Source organism: Aythya fuligula, unplaced genomic scaffold, assembly GCF_009819795.1.
Source record: "Aythya fuligula isolate bAytFul2 unplaced genomic scaffold, bAytFul2.pri scaffold_52_arrow_ctg1, whole genome shotgun sequence".
Lineage (NCBI taxonomy): Eukaryota > Metazoa > Chordata > Aves > Anseriformes > Anatidae > Aythya > Aythya fuligula.
In genome coordinates, this window is record NW_022473991.1 from 320,482 (window position 1) to 342,482 (window position 22,001).

General features: G+C 40.4%; 1 protein-coding gene across 1 annotated transcript; it reads left to right on the top strand.

Annotated features, from left to right (window-relative positions):
* Positions 1-453: 453 nt before the first annotated feature.
* Positions 454-15,838, top strand: LOC116501601 (GTPase-activating Rap/Ran-GAP domain-like protein 3). The gene is made up of 12 exons (XM_032207195.1): positions 454-672; positions 1,596-1,670; positions 2,665-2,776; positions 3,678-3,776; positions 7,969-8,082; positions 8,798-8,970; positions 9,268-9,426; positions 11,379-11,445; positions 13,063-13,170; positions 14,270-14,388; positions 14,811-14,943; positions 15,804-15,838. Exons 1-12 carry the CDS (start codon positions 454-456, stop codon positions 15,836-15,838), a joined length of 1,413 nt encoding a protein of 470 aa, XP_032063086.1.
* The last annotated feature ends 6,163 nt before the right edge of the window (positions 15,839-22,001 follow it).

A 22,001-nucleotide genomic window follows, 5' to 3' on the forward strand; every position in this document is an offset into this window, starting at 1 on the left:
AATGCATTTCCTTTTGTTATAAGTTGCCCCCGTAATTAATTTTCAGAGAGCATTGCATTAATCATAGAAAGGAATTTATTGAGTAAGCAACAGCAAGCAAAACAGCACTGTGCGGCCAGGGAGTCTCGGCTCCGCCAACGGCACGCACCTCACCCCCACCAGGGTCCCTTTTTATATCTTGGTAATTCCGGGATTACACAGCACATCCTGGTATATTCTGCGACTGCACGCACTGTTGCTGGGGGGCTGTCTCTGTCCCTCTGGTGCTCGTGAAGATGAAGGCCGTAGTCTTCCTCAGCGTTGTGGTTCAACTTCTTTTTTTTATTTGGTCATGTTGGCCCAGCATGTGACAGGAAGGCAGGATGTTGATACACTTTGATAAGTTTAGCAGCTTATCAGGAGATGGTTACATGAGCTTTGCAGCAGTGTTTTTGAACAAAAGAGGCACCCAACATGGCCGCCCGAAAGCCCATGCTGGAGAACTGCATCTCCCGACATGCTCTGGGCACCCAACATGGCCTCCAGGAAGTCCAGGGCCCGAGAACTGCATCTCCCGGCATGCTCTGCGCACCCAACATGGCCTCCATGGTTTGGGGCGATCCTGGCCATGAAGACGGACTGGGAGGAGCACTCTTTGAGAGCAGTCCTGCAGAGAAGGGCTGGGGGGTTCTGGTGAATGAAAAGCTTGAAATGAGCCAGGAGTGCATGCTTGCAGGCCAGAATGCCAGCTGAATCCTGGGCTGCATCAACAGAGGAATGGCCAGCAGGTTAAGGGAGGGGATTGTCTCCCTCTATTCTGCCCTTCTAAGGCCCCACTTGAAGTCGTGTGTCCAGGTCAGGGCCCCCCCAGAACAAGAAGGATGTTATCTTTTAAGAGCGGGTCCAGAGGGGGGCTACAGAAGTGCTCAAGGGGATGGAACACTTCTCCTCTGAAGAAAGGCTAAGAGAGCTGGGGCTTTTCAACCTACAGAAGAGAAGGCTCCGGGGTGACCCCGTTGCAAACCTTGCAGTACTTAAAGAGGACGTAAAAAAAAAGATGGGGAACAACTATTCTTAGCAGATAAAGACAGGATAAGGGGGAATGGCTTTAAACTAAAAGTGGTGAGATTTAGATTAGAGGTTAGGAGGAAATACTTCGCTTGGAGGGTGGCGAGGCAGTGGAACAGGTTGCCCAGAGAAGTTGTGAATGCCTCATCCTTGGTTCATGACCAGACTGGACAAGGCCCTGAGCAACCTGATCTAGTGAGTGGTGTCCCTGCCTATGGCAGGGTGGTTGGAACTGGATGATCTTTGAGGTCCCTTCCAGCCCAAGCCATTCTATGATTTCATGCTGTCGTTCTGTTGATTACTATGTTGGACACTTCATGTTTTGAGCTTCCTTTTTTTATAAGCTATGTAGGCTTTGGCTGCAGCTCCATAGTGATCAGTGCAGTCTTTCTTCAGGGTATAGATAATTCCCCTTCTTTCTTAATAACTGTAATAGCAATTCCAAGCTGTAAACTACTTTGTCATCCTAAGTTGTCCTTTCTTCTTAGGCTTTAGGTTATATGTTAGTGACAAAAGCTTAATTTAATTAAAATACCTGTTTGTATTAGGCGCTGAAATTGAAAACCACTGTGAAAGGGGATACACCACCTACCCTGGCAACCACCAGCTTCTGTAAAAAGGAGGTGAGTGGACCCATTTGTGTAAGGAGAGTTCAAAAAAAAAAAAAAAAACACTAAATTCAATTGAGCATAGCACTGTATATCAGTTGTATATATTGTTTATTTACTTTTCTGATTAGATGCTATAGCAGCAAAGTTGTAACGTATAGTGTGTTAAAGTGATTCTTCAGCCCATAGCAAATGAATAAAGGATGAGCCTGAAGGTAGTAGTACTTCTCATGCTAATGCAAGTCTGGATATTTTTATATCTGCATATTTCATGAAAGAAAAAAAACAAAACAAAACAAAACAAACAAACAAAAAACCATAATATTTTCCATAACCAATCATCTTTTGATTATTTTAACATCTTTATCAAGTTTAAAGCAAAATTTAGTTGTGTTTTTATTTCCTGTAACTACATTTTTTTTACAAGGCATAGGAGTGAAAAATGTAAATTACACTTTTCTAGGTGCATCTTATATATAGAAGCTTCAGAAGTGCTTGTAGAATTTCAGACTGCAGCTTAATACTTAATATTAGAGAAGAGAGGGGAGAGGGGACAGAACTTAGGAGGTAAGTACAGAGAACACATGACAAAAGAACAATTTGGGGGAAAGGTAGTTTTAGCAGTACCATGTCTAAATATCACAAATGAACCATGAAATGAAATCAAACTGTATATGCATGGTGGTGCATATATTTTAAGTCTGTATTTGAATTGTTTAATAAGAAATTTCCAGGGTTGCACTGAATATCAGCTGCTTGGGTTTTAATTCCAGTGTTCCAAGAATGTATCATACTTATTAGTCTCCAAATCCAATTGGGAGGGAGAGTATTTCTCTGCAAGAAAATTAATTAGATTTTGTTATTTCAAATTCAAAAAATATACTTTTAAGAAATGTACCCTGCCAAAAGTATTTACGTGTTCTTACATGTCACTGTCTTATCTCATTCGTGTCTATATGGTCAGTATTTCTTAGCATAATTAATATGTATCCCTTATGTTACATCATAGCCTTGGGAGTCCCAATCTTTCTGCAGTAATTTTCCTCATGAAGTTGTCTGTGCAGATTCCTGGGGCCAGTCCTTGCTGGTTTCTACAGACGCTGGCATCTTGTTAATTGATGGTTAGTAAATGATGCTGTGTTCTTGTGTCAATTATTTTTGTATCTGACCATTTTCTTCAAAATAAATGTTCATAAGCTCTGTTTAGGTAATTGGTAAGTCCTCACCTGCAAGGAGAGTACCAATCCAAGTGAATCTATTACGTTTATGTAATCTAGCTGCAGATTTTTTCTCTGCATCAGAATTCTTATTTGGAGCCAATTTTTGTGCAGATTTCTGAATGTTTTGTTATTTCAGATGCTGTTATCTTGGCCATCTGAAAAGATTTATGAAGTCAAACCCAAACTCAAGGAGCGTCTGGATTTTTTAGCCCTTGATGATACTAATGAACATGAAGCACAAGGCTTATGTGGTGATGAAAGCCTCTTTCTTCCATAGCAGTGCTTTTACTAGTTTGACCTCTTATCTTCTGTGTGCCACATAAGGCCATTGGGACTAAGGGAATGAAGTAGTTCTCAGTGAAAATTTTCAGACTTTCGAAAGAAAGGTCCCTTTCAGGCTTCAGTTGCATAATTTCATCCATGGCAATGATAAAGCACTCACAGAATCACAGAATCACAGAATTTTCTAGGTTGGAAGAGACCTCAAGGTCATCGAGTCCAACCTCCAACCTAACGCTAACAGCCCTCCACTAAACCATATCCCTAAGCTCTACATCTAAACGTCTTTTGAAGACTTCCAAGGATGGTGACTCCACCCACTTCCCTGGGCAGCCTGTTCCAATGCCACTCCTATAAGGAAGTACTGGTTATTATGGCTGCAGCATACATACGAGCTTTGTGCAGAATGTTTCATTTTCGTGAGAAAAAACAAGACTTATTTTATTAGAAAGAAATAGTTAGAACCATTGACTACCAAATTTTAGCAGAATTTTAAAGAAATATGTGTGGTTTTCTTTTTCAGATGGTCAGCCATCAGTTCAAGTATTTGATAAAACTCTCCAAATAAAGCAGATGCATGTGTTGGAAGCTGTGGATCTTTTGATTGCCCGAATAGACGAAGGTAGGAGAGGTCCTTGTTATTTGGTTCTTATTTGAATGTCTGTTTAACTGTTTATTTGGCAGACATACCAGTAGAAGGGAATGCCCTAGGTGCTTTTCTTAAGAGTTGTTTTTGTTTTTTAACTTGGAAGCATGCTGTAGAATTTTAATTCCCACAGCACTAGATTTATATAATCACCTTTTGTCACATCACATAGCTATTCTTAATTATGGTAATTAGGTTTTTGAGCTCTGAGTTTATTGTTCTCCTTTTCAGATCTTTCCACTGCTTTCCCTTTGCTGATTTCCCCTGGGCTGCTTACATACATGCCCTATGGCTTTAGGGTTTGTAAGTGTCTTGAGGTAATCATGTTTTTATCAGTGGCAAGTGCATTAGATGCCTCATTTAGAATAAGAGAATGCATACAACAAGTACTGTTTGTTGTTTGCTTGTTTTTCTAAAAGGTGTAGAAAAAAATCTCTAGATGCTTAGAATCATGCTTCAGAGCAAACCTGAAACTGGCCATATTGAATCATCAAATGGTTTTGGTTGGAAACAACTTTTCAAGACCTTTTAGTCCGACCTCCCTGCCATGGTCAGGTACATCTTTCAGTAGATGAGGTTGCCCAAAGCCTCATCCAGCCTGACCTTGAACACTTCAGGAGATGGGACATCCACATCTTCTCTGGGCAACCTGTTCCAGTGCCTCACCACTCTCATAGATTAGATATAAGGAATAAATTCTTTGCTAAATCTACCGTCTTTCTGTTTGAAACTATTACGCCTTGTGCTGTCACTACGTGCCCTTGTAAAATGTCTCTCTCTCTCTTTCTTATAAGCCTCCTTTAAGTATTGAAAGGCCACAATAACGTTTCCTCAGAGCCTTCTTTTATCCAGGTTAAAAGAACACAGCTTTCTCAGCCTTTCTTGTAGGTGTTCCAGCCCTCTTATAATTTTTGTGACCCTTCTCTGGATCCACTTTAACAGGTCCGTGTCCTTCTTGTGCTGGGGGCACCTGAGCTGAACCCAGTACTCCAGGTTGTATCTTACAGGGGCAGTGTGGAGTGGGGGAGTATCACTTCCCTCGACCTTCTAGGCCACACTTCTTTTTGTGCAGCACAGGATATGATTAACTTTCTGGGCTGAAGGTAGATATTACTGGTGCATGTCAGATTTGTCATCCACCAGTATATAGATGGTCTCCAGCTACTCTTAGAACTCAACACTCTGGAAATCTCCCTAGCTGAATAATGTGTTTGTTCAGTTGTACAAAAACGTGGAGGAAATCACTTATGCTGTCACTGTTCTACCAAATGTGTTACTGGTTTTTGTTCTGTGATGTGTAACCACATTCTAGTGCTATAGATTATATTCTCTTGAATATTCTGGTATTAAAAAAAAAAAAAAAACAAAAAAAAAAAACAAAAACATCTGTCCAAACAACTTTTTTTTTTTTTTTTTACCCTCATTTCAAAAGGATTAAATGTCCCTAAAATATGCACTTTTTCAATTAGGTACTTTTTACCCAAAAGTCTGTGAAGTGAATACGGACAGTGCAAGAACAGGATTTGTATGTGTAACACAGATAAAATAATTAGAAATCTGGTTGTTTTATTGTTCTTTACCACATTATGTCTGTTTGCTCAATATTAGCTGAAGTGACATTTACCCAAGCTAAGGGTAAAATGTGGTTCCTTTCATATCATTGGGAGTTGCCCATTTTGGCTGGACCTGATGAAATTCATCCTGGAACCCTTGCAGAACCAGCTGAGATTACCTGAGAGGCATTTGCAGTCATCTCTGAAGACACCTGGCGGGTGGGTGACATTTTTGAAGATCTGAAAAGGGTAGTTGTATCTGAAGCTTAGTTTATGAAACTTCTAGAATAGATAATTGCATTTAATAGTCAAAACGCTGTGATGATTGGTTAAACCTGAAGAGAGAGATGTTACAAGCCATTTTGAGGTAACAGGATTAGGCATTACTGGCATCAATTCATGATGCTTCAAGCATATTTTGATAAAGAGTTTTTGTGTAAAAAGTTGAAGAGATTTTTGGATGCTGTTGTGGGTGCTTTCTGAATCATTTAGAGGAAAGAAAAGTTTTTTGTTCTTGCTAGTATCCTTGCCTTTTGTTTTGTATTTGTATACCATAGTGAAACTGAGATCTGGAGTGGAAGTTCTCATTGCCCTTTATTTTCAGACTATGCCTTAGTCTAGTTAAATGTTAGATGGGTAAAAGCAATCTTATATTGGGTGTACAAATTGGTATTAAAGACTCTATGGGTTTTTAGGATACAATAATATATTAAAAGGTTAACTTTGTATGTACTTTAAATGCGTCCTTCTGATGTGCTTCAAGTGCATCGATGTAGAACTGGTATTTTAAGACTCAAGCAGAAAGACTGATGTTTGTGTTATGAAAATGTTCCCCATAGAATGTGGTATTATCCAGCACTCAGTTCTAACAACCGGGTTTGAGATCACTTTAAGGTAGCTCATTTCAGAAGAAAATCCTGTTTCTACTGCTTTCTAGTACCCTCTGCATTTCTGAGAGAGAGGAAATGTTAACAGTGAAACTAGAACTGAAGATAATGCTATCACTGAGATTTTTCAGGTCAGCATACCAAAAGAAGGGGGTATTTCAGGCACCAACAATACATCTGGTATTAATGACAGATGCAGAAATTGCTTTGGTAGCAGTGCTCTCTTTTCTAATGTTGATTAAATTTGTCTTAGTAATGAGAGATGAGTTATAGAAGTGGATCCACTTTGTCCTCCAAACATGTTTGTTTATTTTTTTGCTACAACTTATTTTGTGAAACACCTAGACATGGTGAGGGGGAAGGAGGAAGAGCTCCTTCACTTGGAATAATCAAGTCTGTAGGAGGTGAAGAAAAACTCTCTTAAAAAAAAACGACACCAAAGAAAAGCTTGGCTGATAGTCAGTTTCATGAGCAGCCACAGATGTAACACCGCAGTGGGGTATTTGGGACATTTGCAAACAACTAGTATCCTGAAAGAGGAACGCATTGAGGAGTGCAATCTCTAGGATGCATCCTATAGGACACACCTGACAAAGAGGCAGAGCTGACTTAATGAGTAGTAATGCTGTTCTTGAACATTTGATTTAGCTTATGCTTTCTAGCCTTCCTTTCAAAAGGGTGAATTTTGCTTGCCATTCTTCCTCCATGAACTCATTCATGGAAGCACGCATTCTTGTATGTAAGTTCTTGAAAAGAGAGAGATTGCATATATTTCATTTTCCTTTTATCAGTGTTGACAGTAAGAATTTGCTGGTTGATCAGTGTTTCAAGTTGTGGTGGACTTAAGGAACCATTGCATCTTCTTTTCTCTTACACTTTCTATGGGAAAAGAAGGTCATAAAGGTTCCAGAAGCTGCCCTGATTCATGTTTATCTATTATCAGAATTGAAGGCAGCACATGTGATCTTGCTTTTGTATTTACGGTTGGATCCACACTGACTATACCAGCTAGACTAGTAAGAGAGCATACTTTTGTCAGAAAATCTTGTTTTACTTGCATTTTAAGAAACTTGGCTTTTAGTTAAGAAACTACTCTTAACAATAGCTTATTTCCAACTGCAAATAGTAGTGTATCATCTATTTATTTATTTATTTTAAATTTCGGAGTTGTGTATTCCACTCATGTCTATCTTTGTGGAAAAAAACATTTAGCTGTGGTGGTGGATGCTGTGCTATTTTTGCAGTTGGAATATGCCTTGAGCCTAACTTGCCTAACTTTGAAGAACTGATAAGCAAAACCAGTCCGCATCCAAAAGGTTTTCAGACTCTGTTAAGGATCCAGGTATCAGCTGCTAGGCTGGATGGTTCCAGAATTTAAAGTTAACCCTTCTTCCCTTGCCTTTAGTTTGTATCTGTCGTATTTTCACCGTGTTCTAGCAGTGTAGGTTTCACTGTTTTGAGGCTCCTATTATTTATTGCCGCAGCACCATCTGATGGGAAACTCTGCTAGTGAACTGAAAGGGTTGCTTACTGGAACTGTAGAGTCTAGATAGAGTTCACAAGCAGTCTTCCTGTCACATTGCTGCTTACACTCAGAGAAGCAAAATTGTTTAACTTTGCTTTTATGGCAATGCTGTCTGTTAGGTGATTCATCTCTTTGGAAGTATTAATTTCAAACCACCGCTGTCTTTTTCTAATTTGCTGTTTCCTGACTTTCTCCATCTTCAGGAAAAGACTCTCGTCTCCTTGTCTTCAGATTGAGTGTTGTCCAAAAAGATATAGAAACAAAGCAGATGATAAGCAAATATGACTGCAGAGAAAATAAATTGGAGAGAACAAAAGGTAGCTTTATTATCTTGTATGAAAAGTGTCCACTGTGGTATTGTGCCAGTAGTTGCCAGGGTTTATTAGCTCCCTTGAGGCTGTTGTAGGTATTCACCTTTAGTTTTATCTCTGGACAGTTAATTCAAACTTTAAGCTTATGTGTGAAAATAACATAGGGTACGGTCCAGCCTATCATTTGAGAACTTGGTAAAACAATACCATGTTACTTGGCAATCACTGCTGATGAAAAGCTCTGGTGAAAAACAGATATGTTGCTTTCGGGATTGAGGGGTATAAGAAAATTACGCATGGATGTAAGACTGAAATAAAGGTCACTGTGAGGTAGAAGAACAATGGCAAATCTTTTTTAATTAGTAATGCTTAGAATAGTTTGGGTATTGCAGATTATTTTAGTAGATGTAAACATTTTCCGATATTCAGCATCAAGCTTCCTTGGAAAGCTGGAAACTGCAGAATAGTAAAGAAAAAAAACATATATTTACTCTTTTACTTGCAAAAGGAGTAAGGGGGAAATAGTTTTCAAAAGACTTACTGCCTTTGTCTTTTTCTAGAATTTAATATTATCCTGTTGGGATGTTTGTAATTGTGTGGTGCTCAGGTATCAGATACCAATTGTACTAACCATCATACAAATACAGAACAAAAATTAAAAAATAAAAAAAAACAGTCTTTACCCCAAATACTTACAACCTAATTTTTTTTTTTTTCTTAGGCTGCCATTTGTATGCCATTAATACTCACCATGGCAGTGAACTGAGGATTGTTGTGGCTATTCGGAACAAACTACTTCTCATCATAAAGAAATACAATCCATGCAACAGTTTAACCAGCAGCTCTGTGCTGTCATTACCTGAATCTCCAGTAGATGAGTTCCAGTACATCTGGGTATGTGTAATCTAATCACTAATCACTTTTACAGACTGGGCAGCACTCAGCTAGTGGAGGAAAAAGGCAAAGAGCATGCATTTTATCATCTGGAACCTCCAGACAGATGTAAGTGAAAAGCAATACAATGGAGATCCATCATTGATATGCCAAGAAATATTTCAGACTTCTTAAATTGTCAATCTTGTTCTGTATCATGCTTCTCTGCTTAGATTACACCCTTGTAAATTCATGGAGTAATGCAATATTCACACTAAGAGCCTGAAAAAGAGAATAATACTATTATTTATCTCATAGGAAATATGCCTTTCTGACCCTCCAGTGGTTACGACACTGGTGGATGGACCTTCTGGAGACAGTGACGATATGATCTGTGTGGCGTATCGGCATCAGTTTGATTTAGTTAATGAAAGTATTGGGGAGTCCTATAGTCTGCATCATGTTGAAGCAAACAAAGTAAATTTCTAGCATTTAAACTATTTTCTTGCAGAATTGGTCCATGCTGTGCTGACCTCCTGGGAGCAGCATTTACGGAGATCCTTTACTTTTCACTTTTTTAACTTCTCCTTTAGAGTACTCTGAGGCATTTTTTCCTTTTGGAATGTGTGATAATAATCACTCCTAAGAGAGGTAGTTATAAGGTATGACATATTAGGAAAGAGGCTGTGTTTCAAGCTCTGGAATATTGTTGTCAGTATAAATGCAAAGCCATTTTTTCTCCTTCCTTAGTCAATATTTTGTTTTTTGTCTTTTCTTCATGGTCTCAGTGTTTTATTCTTTAGGAGGTTGCAGCAAAATAATTTCAGGTTTTGGCCACCATTATCTCATTCAGATTTGCCTATTTGCATGTACTAAAACTGAAATATTTGTGTATATCTTTTAGTTCTAAACTGCTGCCCAGCCAAGTAATACATTAACTGTATCTTACTAACTGGGACATAAGGTTGGGATTTAAGTAAACATCCTGATTTTTGGAAAAGGGTTCAAATGTTTCCTGTTGCTGGGAAGATAATGATCTTCAGCATTTTGAAAATCAAATAATTTCAATAATTTCTTAATATGGATGTGAATGTATAGCTTTAAGCGTAATTAGAAAAAAAAAAAAAGAAGAACCTTTTACAGGGTTACTCTTGTGTTCTGTTGACTTCTCTGCTCATAATGGTAGAAGGGACATCTCTTTTGATTTGATGCTTCTTGTTGATTTTTTTTTAAATCATCTGTGTTTTTATTCAGATTTGATGATGAAGAGGGTTGGTACTCCTAGCATTGGCAATACAGTGTTAAGATTCTCCACAGCAATGGGAATCTATTTTAATCTGGATTAAGAAGGAAATAAAATTAAAGACATGTGGGACAGTCAAGAATCACCCCCCTCTGTTCTCTTCCCCAGTAACCCTTATTTCCTTGAGAACACAGACAAAGCAGGAAGTTGATTAGATCTGTGCCAGTGATTTTTGTGTTGTTGAAATTGGTTTACCAATTATTTCCACAGGTCACAAGCAGAAATGTCTTTCAGTTGCTACAAAGGATGGGTCAAAATGTGTTTGTATAGATATATATAAGCTTCCAGGTCTGTTTAACAGTTCTTGCCTATATTTGTCTTAAATCAAGAGAACACCTACTTTATTGCACAAAGGAAAGCCATGAAGTTCATGAAGTCAATCTCCAGCCCTGCCCAAGTAGCAAATAGTGTGGTCTAGGAGAAATTTGTCTAATCCAGTCTTAAGTATTTCATCAGGGAGGTCTCCTTTTCTGAATGTATATACTACTACTTATGGGTGTCTTGCTTTTCTTTTTAATTTAACTGTAAAAGACAATACAGGATTAAAGTATGAGAATATAAGTAGCCTATGCTATGCAAAAACCATTTTAGTTTATCCAGCAGTGGTTCTCAGTTTCTAAATTCAGCTTATTCAGTAATTCTTGAAGTACATCCACATCAATCAATGTACCTGTTAGTGGTTTTGATCCAGTAATTGTCACTTTTGATCTTTCTGCCAGTCATGATTTTCAGTCGAGCTTTTTAGATTTCACTTTTTGGAAAGAATTGCTATTTTTAGCATAGCATGTTAATTCAAAGCTACCCTGGAATAACTCAGTTTCCCAAAATTTATATTGTCAAGTACATTAGGTATGTTTGTATCATTTTATACTGTAGGTATGTATTTATACTGAAGGTACAAAATTGAATAGGCATTACTGAAATACAGCATTGAATACAAAAGAAATTGATTTCCATCCTATCGGCATCCTGAAAATGAATCACAAAAAAGAAATAGTTTTGTTTTTTTTTTCTTTTATCTGTAATTGTGCACCAACTGATTTGATTGCTTCTTAGTCAAAACCTGGTCATAGTAACATCAGTATCCTATCTGCCTGATCATTACCCTTTCCTATTATCATTGCAGGTAAATTTTGTTGCAGCTATTGATGTATATGAAGATGGTGAAGCTGGCCTACTATTATGTTATAACTGTAAGTAGTTAGGGAAGACTGGAAATGATAATATCTCAACATGTAATTCTTTCTTCATTGGAGTTTAGATCTGTATTTTAAAGTTTCAGTGTTTCATGGAAAGTATTTCGAAATACTTTTTTTTTTTTTCAATTTAAGTGCATATTAGAAGGACTAGAAATGGAAGTACTGTTTTATTGTGGTGTGTGTAATTGGACAGACATTACCATCTTACTCACAAAAGTCCTATTTCTTCAGATCTTATTCTTTGCCTAGTCTCACACTGGGTGTTTCTAGGACATGTACAAATTAGTATTCCACCCCTTTTCTTCTTTGTGCTTTCCCATTCTGTCATTGTGCTTTCTTTCCTTCTGCACACTTCTTTGTGCTGGCACATTTCAAAATTGTAATTCTCTTAATCTCTTTTTATAAAACGGCCTTGGATTTCATATGGGTATGCTCTTCTGTGCTGTACACATGTAGTTTTGCTTTCAGTCCTCAGGAAAATCAAAGTTACGAGTATGAAACGTCCTTTATGAAGTGATGCTGAAGGACAAAGCACAACTTTCTGTTTCAGATGGCATGTCCTATTTGCCTTTCTAAAGAGAGCATGATGGAAACAGGATGAATACATCTACGTATTCTAGCATTGGCCGGTTAGATTGGTACCACAGGGAAAAAGTCTCTAAGTGTATCTTTGTATGCTCTGTGAGGCCTCATTGGTTTCGGTAGTTTAACAAATCCTACCTAGTTCTGGTTCACTCAGTACTGCTTCAGAACCTAAAAGGTCTGAGACAGAGCAGTGTGAATTCCCAAACCTGTCATTCTGTGCAGAATCAGTCCTACTCTAGTAGGCTCGTCACAGAGCCAAAGCTAACAAGTTGGTTGATCCTAAGGTCCTAAAGCCTGTTGCACAGGGTTGCAGCAACTTGAATCCCTATTTGTAGGGCCCTGTCACAGGGAAACCTCTTATGGTCTTGTGACAGTTTTACAATTATGAAAGTATCATCATGGAACAAGTATGAAAACACATGATTTGACAGTGTTCTAAGTTTGGATTTCAAACAAGACCTTTTTTTTACACTTGTGGATATAAAGTTAGTTTAAGTTTAAGGACAGCAATTACAGAAAAAAAAAAAAAAAAGAGGTTTTACCTAAAAATAGAGAAGTAGTAGATTCACAAGTTATATGATTAATGAAATCTTGGTATCTGTAGTATGCCATGTGTATTACAATCCTCAAAGAACACAAACTGTGCTAGTATGTGGCTGCTTGAAGGGTAGTTCTTACAGTCAGAGGGGTACAGCTCTGCTTACATCACTTTCAGAAATGTTCTTAACTATTCCTCCATCCATAGACAAAGTAAGGAGCTGATGGTTGCTGAAACAGAACAATACTTACTTTGTGAAATCTGACAAGGTATTAAAATGTAGCTCTACTATTTTTATCTTGTAAATGTATTCACAAAGGAAGCACGTTTCCCTTGTGGTCTGTTTCGATATAGAGGGACTTCTGCATAAATGTTTGATATTTATCTGTGTATTATCCACACTTCTGTAAAATCTACCTATAATGTTGGTGTTTGTCATTTGTGCTGTAAGATATTGGAGGTTTCATTTTTTCCTTTTTTTGTTACAGATGTTTGCCAATATAGAAAGGTGTATCCTTTTAATGGAGGTTCTCCACTCGTCCAGTCATCGGCTTACGACTTTCACTTTAGCTGGAATCAAGTTCCTTATGCTGTTGGTAAGAACATACCTCTTTTACCCTTTTTTCCTTACTGTTTAGGCTTGCACTTGGCTGTTGGTGGAATTGCAGCATGTGTGCTAGGAATATATAAGAATAAATATCAAATTAAAAATAATTTAACATACATAAATCTATTTTTAATATAATAAAATTTAATAAATATGGGTTAATAAATTCCTATAAATAGAATTTCTTCATGGAGAGGTGGTTAACCGTTAGAATGGACTGCCCAGGGAAGTGGTGGAATCCCTATCCCTGGAGAGGTGTTGACATAACACCAAGGTGTTGAAGGATTTTTTGAAACAGCAAAAATCTCATGGCTTGCTGCAGCTGAGCAAACCAAGCTACCAGGGCAACTATGAGAAGTTCCCATGACAGTGTTCCCACATTGCCCAACTGAGGAATTTAGAAAAATATTGTTACCAGCCTCTGGCTTCAAGGACAAGGTCTACGTGGCTGCTAATCACAAGAGGGGTTGTTTTCTTGCAGGTGGGGTTGTTTTCTTGTAGTTGTTTGTCTGAGTGCTTTTGACAAATAATCTTGTGTGAGACACTATCCACCCCTGTTAAGTTCACTATAAAAGTTAGGCTATTCGGGCAATAAAATGGAGCACGATCTGACTCTACTGGTGTCTGTCGTGCTTTCAGCTGTGCTTCCTGCAACACCAAGGGACATAATGATGGAACTTGGTAGGTCAGGTTGATTGTTGGACTTGAAGGTTTTTTCCAACCTAGATGATTCTGTGGTTCTCTAAGTGTGTTGCATTCATGATGCCACTTCAGCTAAGATTCTGCATATGGTATCTTTAATAAGTGGAGCCTTGGGGCCAAGTTTTTCCTCTGATAAACTTTTTTTTTTTCCTTTCTCTTTTTTTCTGTTTTTTATTTTCCATTCAGTTTATATTCTGCCAGGCATGGAGAGTGAAGTTTTCTTCAGGCTTGTATCTGAATGTCCAACAGTACAGTAGACAAATCTTGTCATAGGAAAGGGAGATACCAGAGTAGGTCAGATACTCAAGAATTGTTTTCAGGGAGCATCTGAGAAACATTTACATTAATCATTCTTCCTTGCAAAAATAATTTTTGTTTCATTGCAGTCTGTGCTTTCCCTTCTATCCTTGCCTTCACTACTGATTCCATTGAGATCCGATTAGTGGTGAGTGGAAACTTAGTCCACACAGCAGTTGTGCCTGAGCTTCAGCTTGTAGCATCAAGGGTAAGACATGAGAAAAGCATGTTTGCCTATTTGTGAGGTGTTGGGACCTAATTCACATAAAGAGTTGCTGAAGCCCAAACCAACCAAAACTGACACATTTCTGATTTGCATTAACTGTTAATTTGTGTGTTCTTAGCTTGTAGTGAGTACAGTGAGAATCAGAATTGATCTAACTGTCCTTTATTGCTTGCAGTAATGCCAGAGCTGAAGTATTTGATTATTTACAGGGCAAATGCTCTTCGAACATCACAGAAGTTCTCCCCATTTACAGTGAGATAGCCTTTCTGTGGCCAGCTGTAGGTAACTTAGCAGCAATACAGCAACAGTGGCAATAGAAACATAGTGGACAAACATTTAAGCTCTTCTTCAGCAAGTGTTTAAGAAAGTTTGCTGTACTAATGATGAGTTCTTTGTGATTTCAGTCAGATATTTATTTTAAAGATACTGCTGCAGTAAGGGGATCATCTCATAGCAGTTCTAAGGAAATGAGTTCAAGTTCTCCTCAAGCACCGACGGCTTATGAAATACCAGAATGTCCTCTTTCTTCTTCAGAAGGTAACATGGTTTCCAGGCTGCTTGAAGCTTTGATTATTATCTTTAGTAAAATGAAATCAATCCGTTTAAAAGATTTTGTTTTCATGGCTGAGAGTCTGGAAGATGGAAACCTTATCCAGAGATCTGAAACACCTGGCTGAGCTTTTGCCCCATAGTATCTCTTCTGAATGCACAGCAGCATTGTTTTGAAGAAATCATGTCTGTAGGAGGGGAAGAATTAAGCTTCACTACCTTAATGAGTCTTTGGCAATATGGCCAAGACTATAAAGCAAAAAGAGGTATAAAATTGTGGGAAAACTTTCAGACTTCACATAGGCCATTCCTTTCATTTATGAACAGCTAAACTATCGATAGCTAATTAAACTAATGAAAACTAAAGGCAAGAAGTATTTCTAGTCTCAAAACAGTTAATAAATTTAAAGTTAATAAATGCACAGTAAATTTGGTGTAACATGATCTGTGAACAATCAATCTACAGGGATAAATAATAGAGAAAACAAAGGAACACCAACTAGATATGCAAGATGTATGTAGGTCTTGTTCATTTAGATGTATTTAATCTGCTGCTGCACTGTTGACAGAAGAGGAAAAGAGAAAGGAATCTGAATTTCAGTTTTTAAGACAGGCAATATGCTTTTTCTCAGTAAGCCAAGTTGTCAGTCTGCAAAATGTGGACGTATTTTCTTCCTCCTCCTAGCCTATTTATAGTGAAAGATACAGTACAAGGAAGATCTTTGTTACTTGGGTTAAAAAGCACCCCACATAATGTTTATAACTTTTCTGTATAACTTTTCATTGGAAGTATTTAGAACTGATACTGGTATGAAAGTGTAATGTCCTTTTTTCCTTCTGCATTTCAGGTGAAGTTCCAGGCTGGAGAAGTGGGCCCACGTGAACCTGATGAGGTTCAACAAGTCCAAGTGCAAGGTGCTGTACCTGGGTCAGGGAAATCCCAGATATGAAGACAGACTAGGAGAAGCACTCATTGAGAGCAGACCTGCAGAGGAGGACTTGGGAGTTCTGGTGGACAAAAGGCTCGACATGAACCAGCAGCGTGCACTTGCAGGCCAAAAGGCCAACTGCATCCTGGGCTGCGTCAACAGAGGAGTGGTGTCCTGGTTTCAGTTAGAACAGAATTTTCTTCCTAGTAGCTGGTGGAATGCTGTGTTTTGGCTTGGGATGAGGAGAGTGTTGATAACACCCCGATGCTTTAATTGTTGCAGAGCAGTGCTTATACCAAGCCAAGGACATCTCAGCCTTTTGCTCTGTCTTGCCAACAGGCAGGCTGGGGGTGCAGCAAGAGCTGGGAGGGGACAGACCCAGGACAGCTGACCCAAACTAGCCAAAGGGGTATTCCATACCATCTGACGTCAAGTAAGGACCATCTTGAGGGGAGAGCAGAATGAGGGAAATTAGAATGAGGAAATTAGAATTGAGGCAAATTGCTAGGAGTCCTGGAGGTTGGCCCAAAGCAGATAAGGGCTGCTGTTTATGTGCTGCATGAATCCTGTGTGGGGAGAATATGACCAGATAAGAATCCTCTTGGGTAAAAAGGCTTGTCAACACAATTTTTGTCAAATCCTTAAGCTGTGACCTAATTTGTAGAGGTGATACTAACTTTTCAAAGGTGTCTTGCTAAGGAAGCAGATTCCAGGTTTCTTTGTTGTTCATGTCTGCCACTAGATACGGAAAAGCCATAGAGGTTTTTCACAGAGTCAGCTAGGTAAACCTCAAGAAGTAGTTGGATTTTTGTTGTTGCTGTTTGCTCCTTTGGCCTAGAAGTTGATGAACTTCTTGATCAGTGTGCAGCCATCCATATGGTAGCAGTTAGATACAGTTTCACATGGGACCTCGACCCTTCTCAGATTTTCCTTTTCTGTTTACTGCAGCTGAAAGTGCTATGGGTGTTTTTTGTGTTTTATCTCCATGTTGTATAGAATGAAATTGAGGAGAATACTCCAGTTTTGTGCTAGCTGGTGTGAGGGAGGCAGAGTTCGATGATAAGATGATAAGCAGCAGTATTTCCAGGGGGCAGTAGTATTTCCCTTTGCCACAGCTGCTCTCTAAAGCTACATACTCACAGTCTCACCGTGATAATGAACAGCTGTGTCAGTGGAAGAAGGTGCTGCCACTAGCTTGTCACTGTTGCTGTGCCAGAGATTATCATCTCTGCATCTTTGGTAATACAAATGCCCGTATGGGAGATTGGTAATTCCTACAAGCAGTCTCTTTACTATTTATCCACCCCTGAATTGAAAGGTAGGATTGAGCTAACTAATCTAACTTTGCTTTGCGTGCTTGAGCAACCTGTTCTGCCGGCAGAGTTGTAGGCATGGTACAAGTTTGACTAATGGGTAAATAGGAATCACCTAAATGGGTAAAGGGAATCACCTAAGGATGCTTCCTTCTCCGGCTGGCACAGCTGTACCTACAAGATCTGTAGCCCAGCTTCAAAACGTGCTTTTTACAGCACGCTGCGCTGCTGCAACAACTTCTGTAGTGAAATGCAACAGTGGCTTTGCTGTGGCAACAACTATCCCACAAAGAGGATCGTGTCATTCCCTGCTGCTTTGGAAGCAGCTGACTTGCGATTGTGAGCACAGATGTGGTAGACTGGTAAGTAATAAAAGATTGTCTGAAGTGTAAGCCTTTCCTTTCTCTGAAGTATGAAGAATGAACTCATTTTCTCCACTGAAATCGCATGGGATATTTAATCTGTTCTCTGCAGTGTCACATTTTATTTAATAGTGTAAGAAAAGTAGGATGTCACTTGTATTGTTACTGTTTAACCTCTGGAAAAATAAAGAGCGTATTCAGTAGATCTCGTGCTCTTGTAAAGTGTTTTTTTTTTTTTTCTTTTCCCATTGTTTTCTTCAGAAACTGTTGCACACTGTCATTGAGCTAACTAAGGGGTCTGACATATTTCACTTGGAGAAAGTATATGTAATGATTAAGCGATATATTTACGAACATTGGGAAGACTGTGACAAAACCGATTCAGTGGAGGTAATTTCTGTTTTGTCTTATAGCACTTTCTGTCACCGTTATTTCAGTATGTGTTCATTCTGGCTATCATGGTTGTTTAGCGTTGCTCTTTCCTGCTTAGTTGTCTGTGCACAGGCAAAAACAAAAGTCAGACTTTTTTGTTTCAGTCTGGAAGACGTCTATCCGTATTGCAAAAGCATTGCTATATTTGGCATAATTGTTGGCAGTTTCAGCAGGAAAAAGCTTGACCTTGAAGACAATGTGTTCACCCACACAGCCCTTCCAAAGCAGTTAACCTTGGTCTGTCAGTAGTTTTTCTTGAGCACCAGTTTGGGGGCGGGAGGGCTATGAAGGGAAGGTGCTTTTCTAAGTCTTTTGCTTCCTCTCTCTCCCTCTATAGCCAGTCAGGCATGGTAATACTTGGTAGTCGTTCAATCCTTGGAGAGAAACTGAAGTATATAACAAGAGTTTGAGACTTCTCTCTAGTCACACTCTAATCTCTATCTAATATGCTTGAACATCTGTAATTTGGGAGATTTCTGCCTGTGCCAGTTTTACATTGAGTCAAATTCTCTGGTCTCTTCCTGTGAAAGTTGCTTTCCGAGTTGTCAGAACTCAGCAGAAATCTGCATGAGGCATCCATGGTCCAAGTCAGGTGTTCCCAGTATACGTTGGATACCCAGTCTTCTGATTCAAGATCCTTGAACCCATTTGTCCTGGGGCTGCTTGTGCTTGAGAACAAATAAAAGTTGTTGTGCCTACCAGTCTGCCCTAAAAAGAGAGTGCCTCTTTTTTTAGGCACTGGTCATCTCGATCTCTTCTTCCACACCTGAGAAAGAGTTAGAACAGACACTCTGTTCCGCCTGTGAAAGAGAGAGGATTATTTGGGTTCAGGGAGGCCACTCCTGAAAAAAATGAGATCTTTTAGCTTGAGAAGGGCTTTATTTCTGTTATCTCAGGGCCTGTGAACTTTTGTAACTTAACTTTTAATACTTAGATTGAAAGTAATTAGCTTTCTTGGTTTTCTGTTTCTTCCTTGAGCTTTACCAAACAAATCTCTCCTATTCAGAGGGCACCGTACAAGTTAGTCAGGAGTGTGCTCTACTGTAGGAAGAGAGAGAACGTAACGGGTAATTATTCAAAGTCTAGAAATTAACTTCTTGAGCTTGTTGTGGCTTTTCGGGAACTGTTTCTAACTCTTCCTAATTGTTGTGAAACCACTGCTGATACAGGTCCATATAGTTTATATCCTACTCTCTATTTTGGATGCATGAGGATGCATCTGAAGCTAGAAGAGGTAATAGGTCATTGGTGGTAGCACAGTATTTGCTAAATATTACTAACTCTGTATTACAGAGCCTTTGTTTTTATAGTAATAGAAAGTGTTCTTAAGCTTTCATTTGTGCTTACTGCTAATTTGTCTTTGTTTTTGTTGTTAGGAGATTAAGAAAGGAATTGCAGTCTTCCAGTATTACAAGTAATGGGATCTTCAACATACTTGATTTCTACTCTCCAAGGCACCCAAGTTTCAAGGCAGTGAAAAATAAGAAAAAAAAACATCATCCCAGGGTACCCAAGCACATAACCAGAGAACACAAGTTCGCTGTTTGAGCACTCAAAGCTCATCCAAGTACTTTCCTAGAGCAGCCAAGCAACTTCCCGGGGCACTCAAGCATCTCCCCAGAGAAAGCGAGCAGCTTTATGGATCATACAAAGCACTCAGTGGAGCACTCGTGTCAGTCCAGTGCATCCCAGCCCCTCAGGGGAAAAGAAGGCACCACCCTGGAGCACCCAAGCACCTCTGGGTGAACACAGGCACCTCTTTGGGCACCTAAGCATATCTCCAGGAAAACCAAGCACCTCCTGATGTACTCAGGCACCTCCCCAGGGGTGCTTAGATTCTTGCTGACTCACCAAGCATCTCCCTGGAACACCCAAGGTCCACACTGGACAAACCAAGAATCGCTGTGGGGCCAACAAGCAACTCTGTGGATGAGAGAATCAGAGAAATGTGGAGCTGCTTGAGTTCCCTGGGAAATTCCTGCCTGCCTAAGTGAGATGATTGTGGCATACAGGGAATTGCTAGAGCCTGCAGCAACCAAGCACCTCCTCGGGGCACAAAAGCATTGCTCTTTGCTATCCCAGCATCTCCATAGGGCATACAAGAACATCCTTGGAGCTCCCAGGCGCCTCCCTATAGCCATTGAACACTTCCCAGGAGAAGACACACATCTCCCTGCAATGCCCAGGGATCTTCCTGGGTCACCCACAAACCTCCGTGGACTCCCAAAGCCCCTTGGCCTGGCACACCACATGTCTTTGGGGCACCCAGGCATCTCTTTAGAGCACCCAAGCTTATCCAAAGGGTAGACAACCATCTTCCTGGAGGAGCCAAAGACCTCCTTAGGTTAGCGTGGCATTTCCACAGGGCACCCCATCATCTTCCCAAGGGAAACAAGAACCTTTCTTGAGGCACCAAGCATCTCTGCACAACATTCAGAAATCTCACTGCAGCAATCAGCTATCTCCCCAGGCAACAGAAGCATCTCCATCAGGACATACAAGCACATTTGTGCAGAACCCAAACATCTCCCCAGAGCATCCATGCGTCTTCCTGGAACACTCAAGTAACTTTTTGAGATACCTAAGAATGTCACTGGGGGATCCTAAAATCTCCCGCAGTGTCCCCAGCATGTTTCTGGACCACCCAAGGAACATTCTAAGGCATTTTGCGTGTCCCTGAAAGCCCCAGGAATCTCCCTGGGCCACCCAAGCATTACTGCTGGGCACCCAAGTATGAGTATTTTCAGCAGTCCACAGAAGCAGAAAAGCATTTCCAAGGGCACACAGGAATCTTCTATGGGCACAGAAGGGCCTGGGGCACATAATCATCTCTCGGCAGCACCCAGGAATTTCCCTCCAGCAATGAAACACCTCTCTGGAGAAGCCATACATCGCCCTGGGTCAGCCAAACATCTCCCTGGGGAATCCAGGCACCTTCCTGGAGGACCCAAGGAGCTTCTTGGGGTATGCAAGCATTTCCCCATGGCCCCCAAGCACTGCAAGTGGCACCAAAGCACCTCCCTAGAGGCTGCCACCACCTGCCTCTGGGTCACAAGCTCCTCCCAGGAGGACTCTAATATCTCACAGGGACACCCAAGCATCTCCTGCATCTCACATACTCCAAGATACTCCTGCATCTGAGTGGAGAATCCAACCGTCTCCCCAAGGCTCCAAAACACCACCTGGGGCACACAGGTATCTCATTGGAGATGGGAAGCATCTCCCTTGGAACCCCAGAGCTTCTGCGGGGGGCAGGAGCCCCTCCCTGGGTCACTCAAGTATGTCAGCAGGGCACCCAAGCATATCCCCAGGGGACGTAAGCATTTTCCTGGTGGACCCATGCATCTCCTATTGGCACTCAAGCATCTCCCTGTGGATGCACTGAAAAATTTTTTCTCCCACACCACAAAAACATCTCCTTGGAGAAGTTAGGATTCTGCGTAGAGCACCAAATCATCTCCCTTGGGCACCCAAGTACATCCTTCAAGTATCTCCTGTTGCATCCCAGAACCTCTTTGCGTTACCCAAAAGCATCTCCCCTTAGAAAAGAAGCATCTCCTTGGAGGGAGGACCCAAGCACCTCCCTGGGAAAGAGCAGCATCAACTGTGGGCATCCAGCTGTGTAAAAGGGGCACCCAAGAACATCCTTGTAGCACCCAGGCATCTCCCTAAGGTAAACCAGCACGGGACAGCCAAACACCTTGCTGGAGAACGCAATCACCTCCCTTGAAGACCAAGGATCTCCCTGGTGTACCCAAGCATTTTCCTAAGGCATGCTGGCATCTCCTCAGGGCATCCAAGCACCTTGCAGGAGCACACCATCTTCTCGTGGAGGCACCCAAGAACATGCCCAGAGTGCCCAAGCCTAGATTTGGGGCAAGGAAGCACAACACAGGGGCACCCCGGCATGTCTCTGGAGCATGCAAGCATCTCCTTTGTGCAATGTAGCATCTCCTCAAGGTACACAAGCACAACGTCCAAGGGCATCCAGGCATTTTCCTGGGGACCCG

Coding starts and splice junctions, on each gene's coding strand:
- LOC116501601 (XM_032207195.1), top strand. CDS start 454: ATGGCCGCCCGAAAGCCCATGCTGGAGAACTGCATCTCCCGACATGCT. Junction 3,777..7,968: donor GATTGCCCGAATAGACGAAG/GTAGGAGAGGTC, acceptor CTCCATCTTCAG/GAAAAGACTCTCGTCTCCTT. Junction 14,389..14,810: donor TTCAGCTTGTAGCATCAAGG/GTAAGACATGAG, acceptor TTGTGATTTCAG/TCAGATATTTATTTTAAAGA.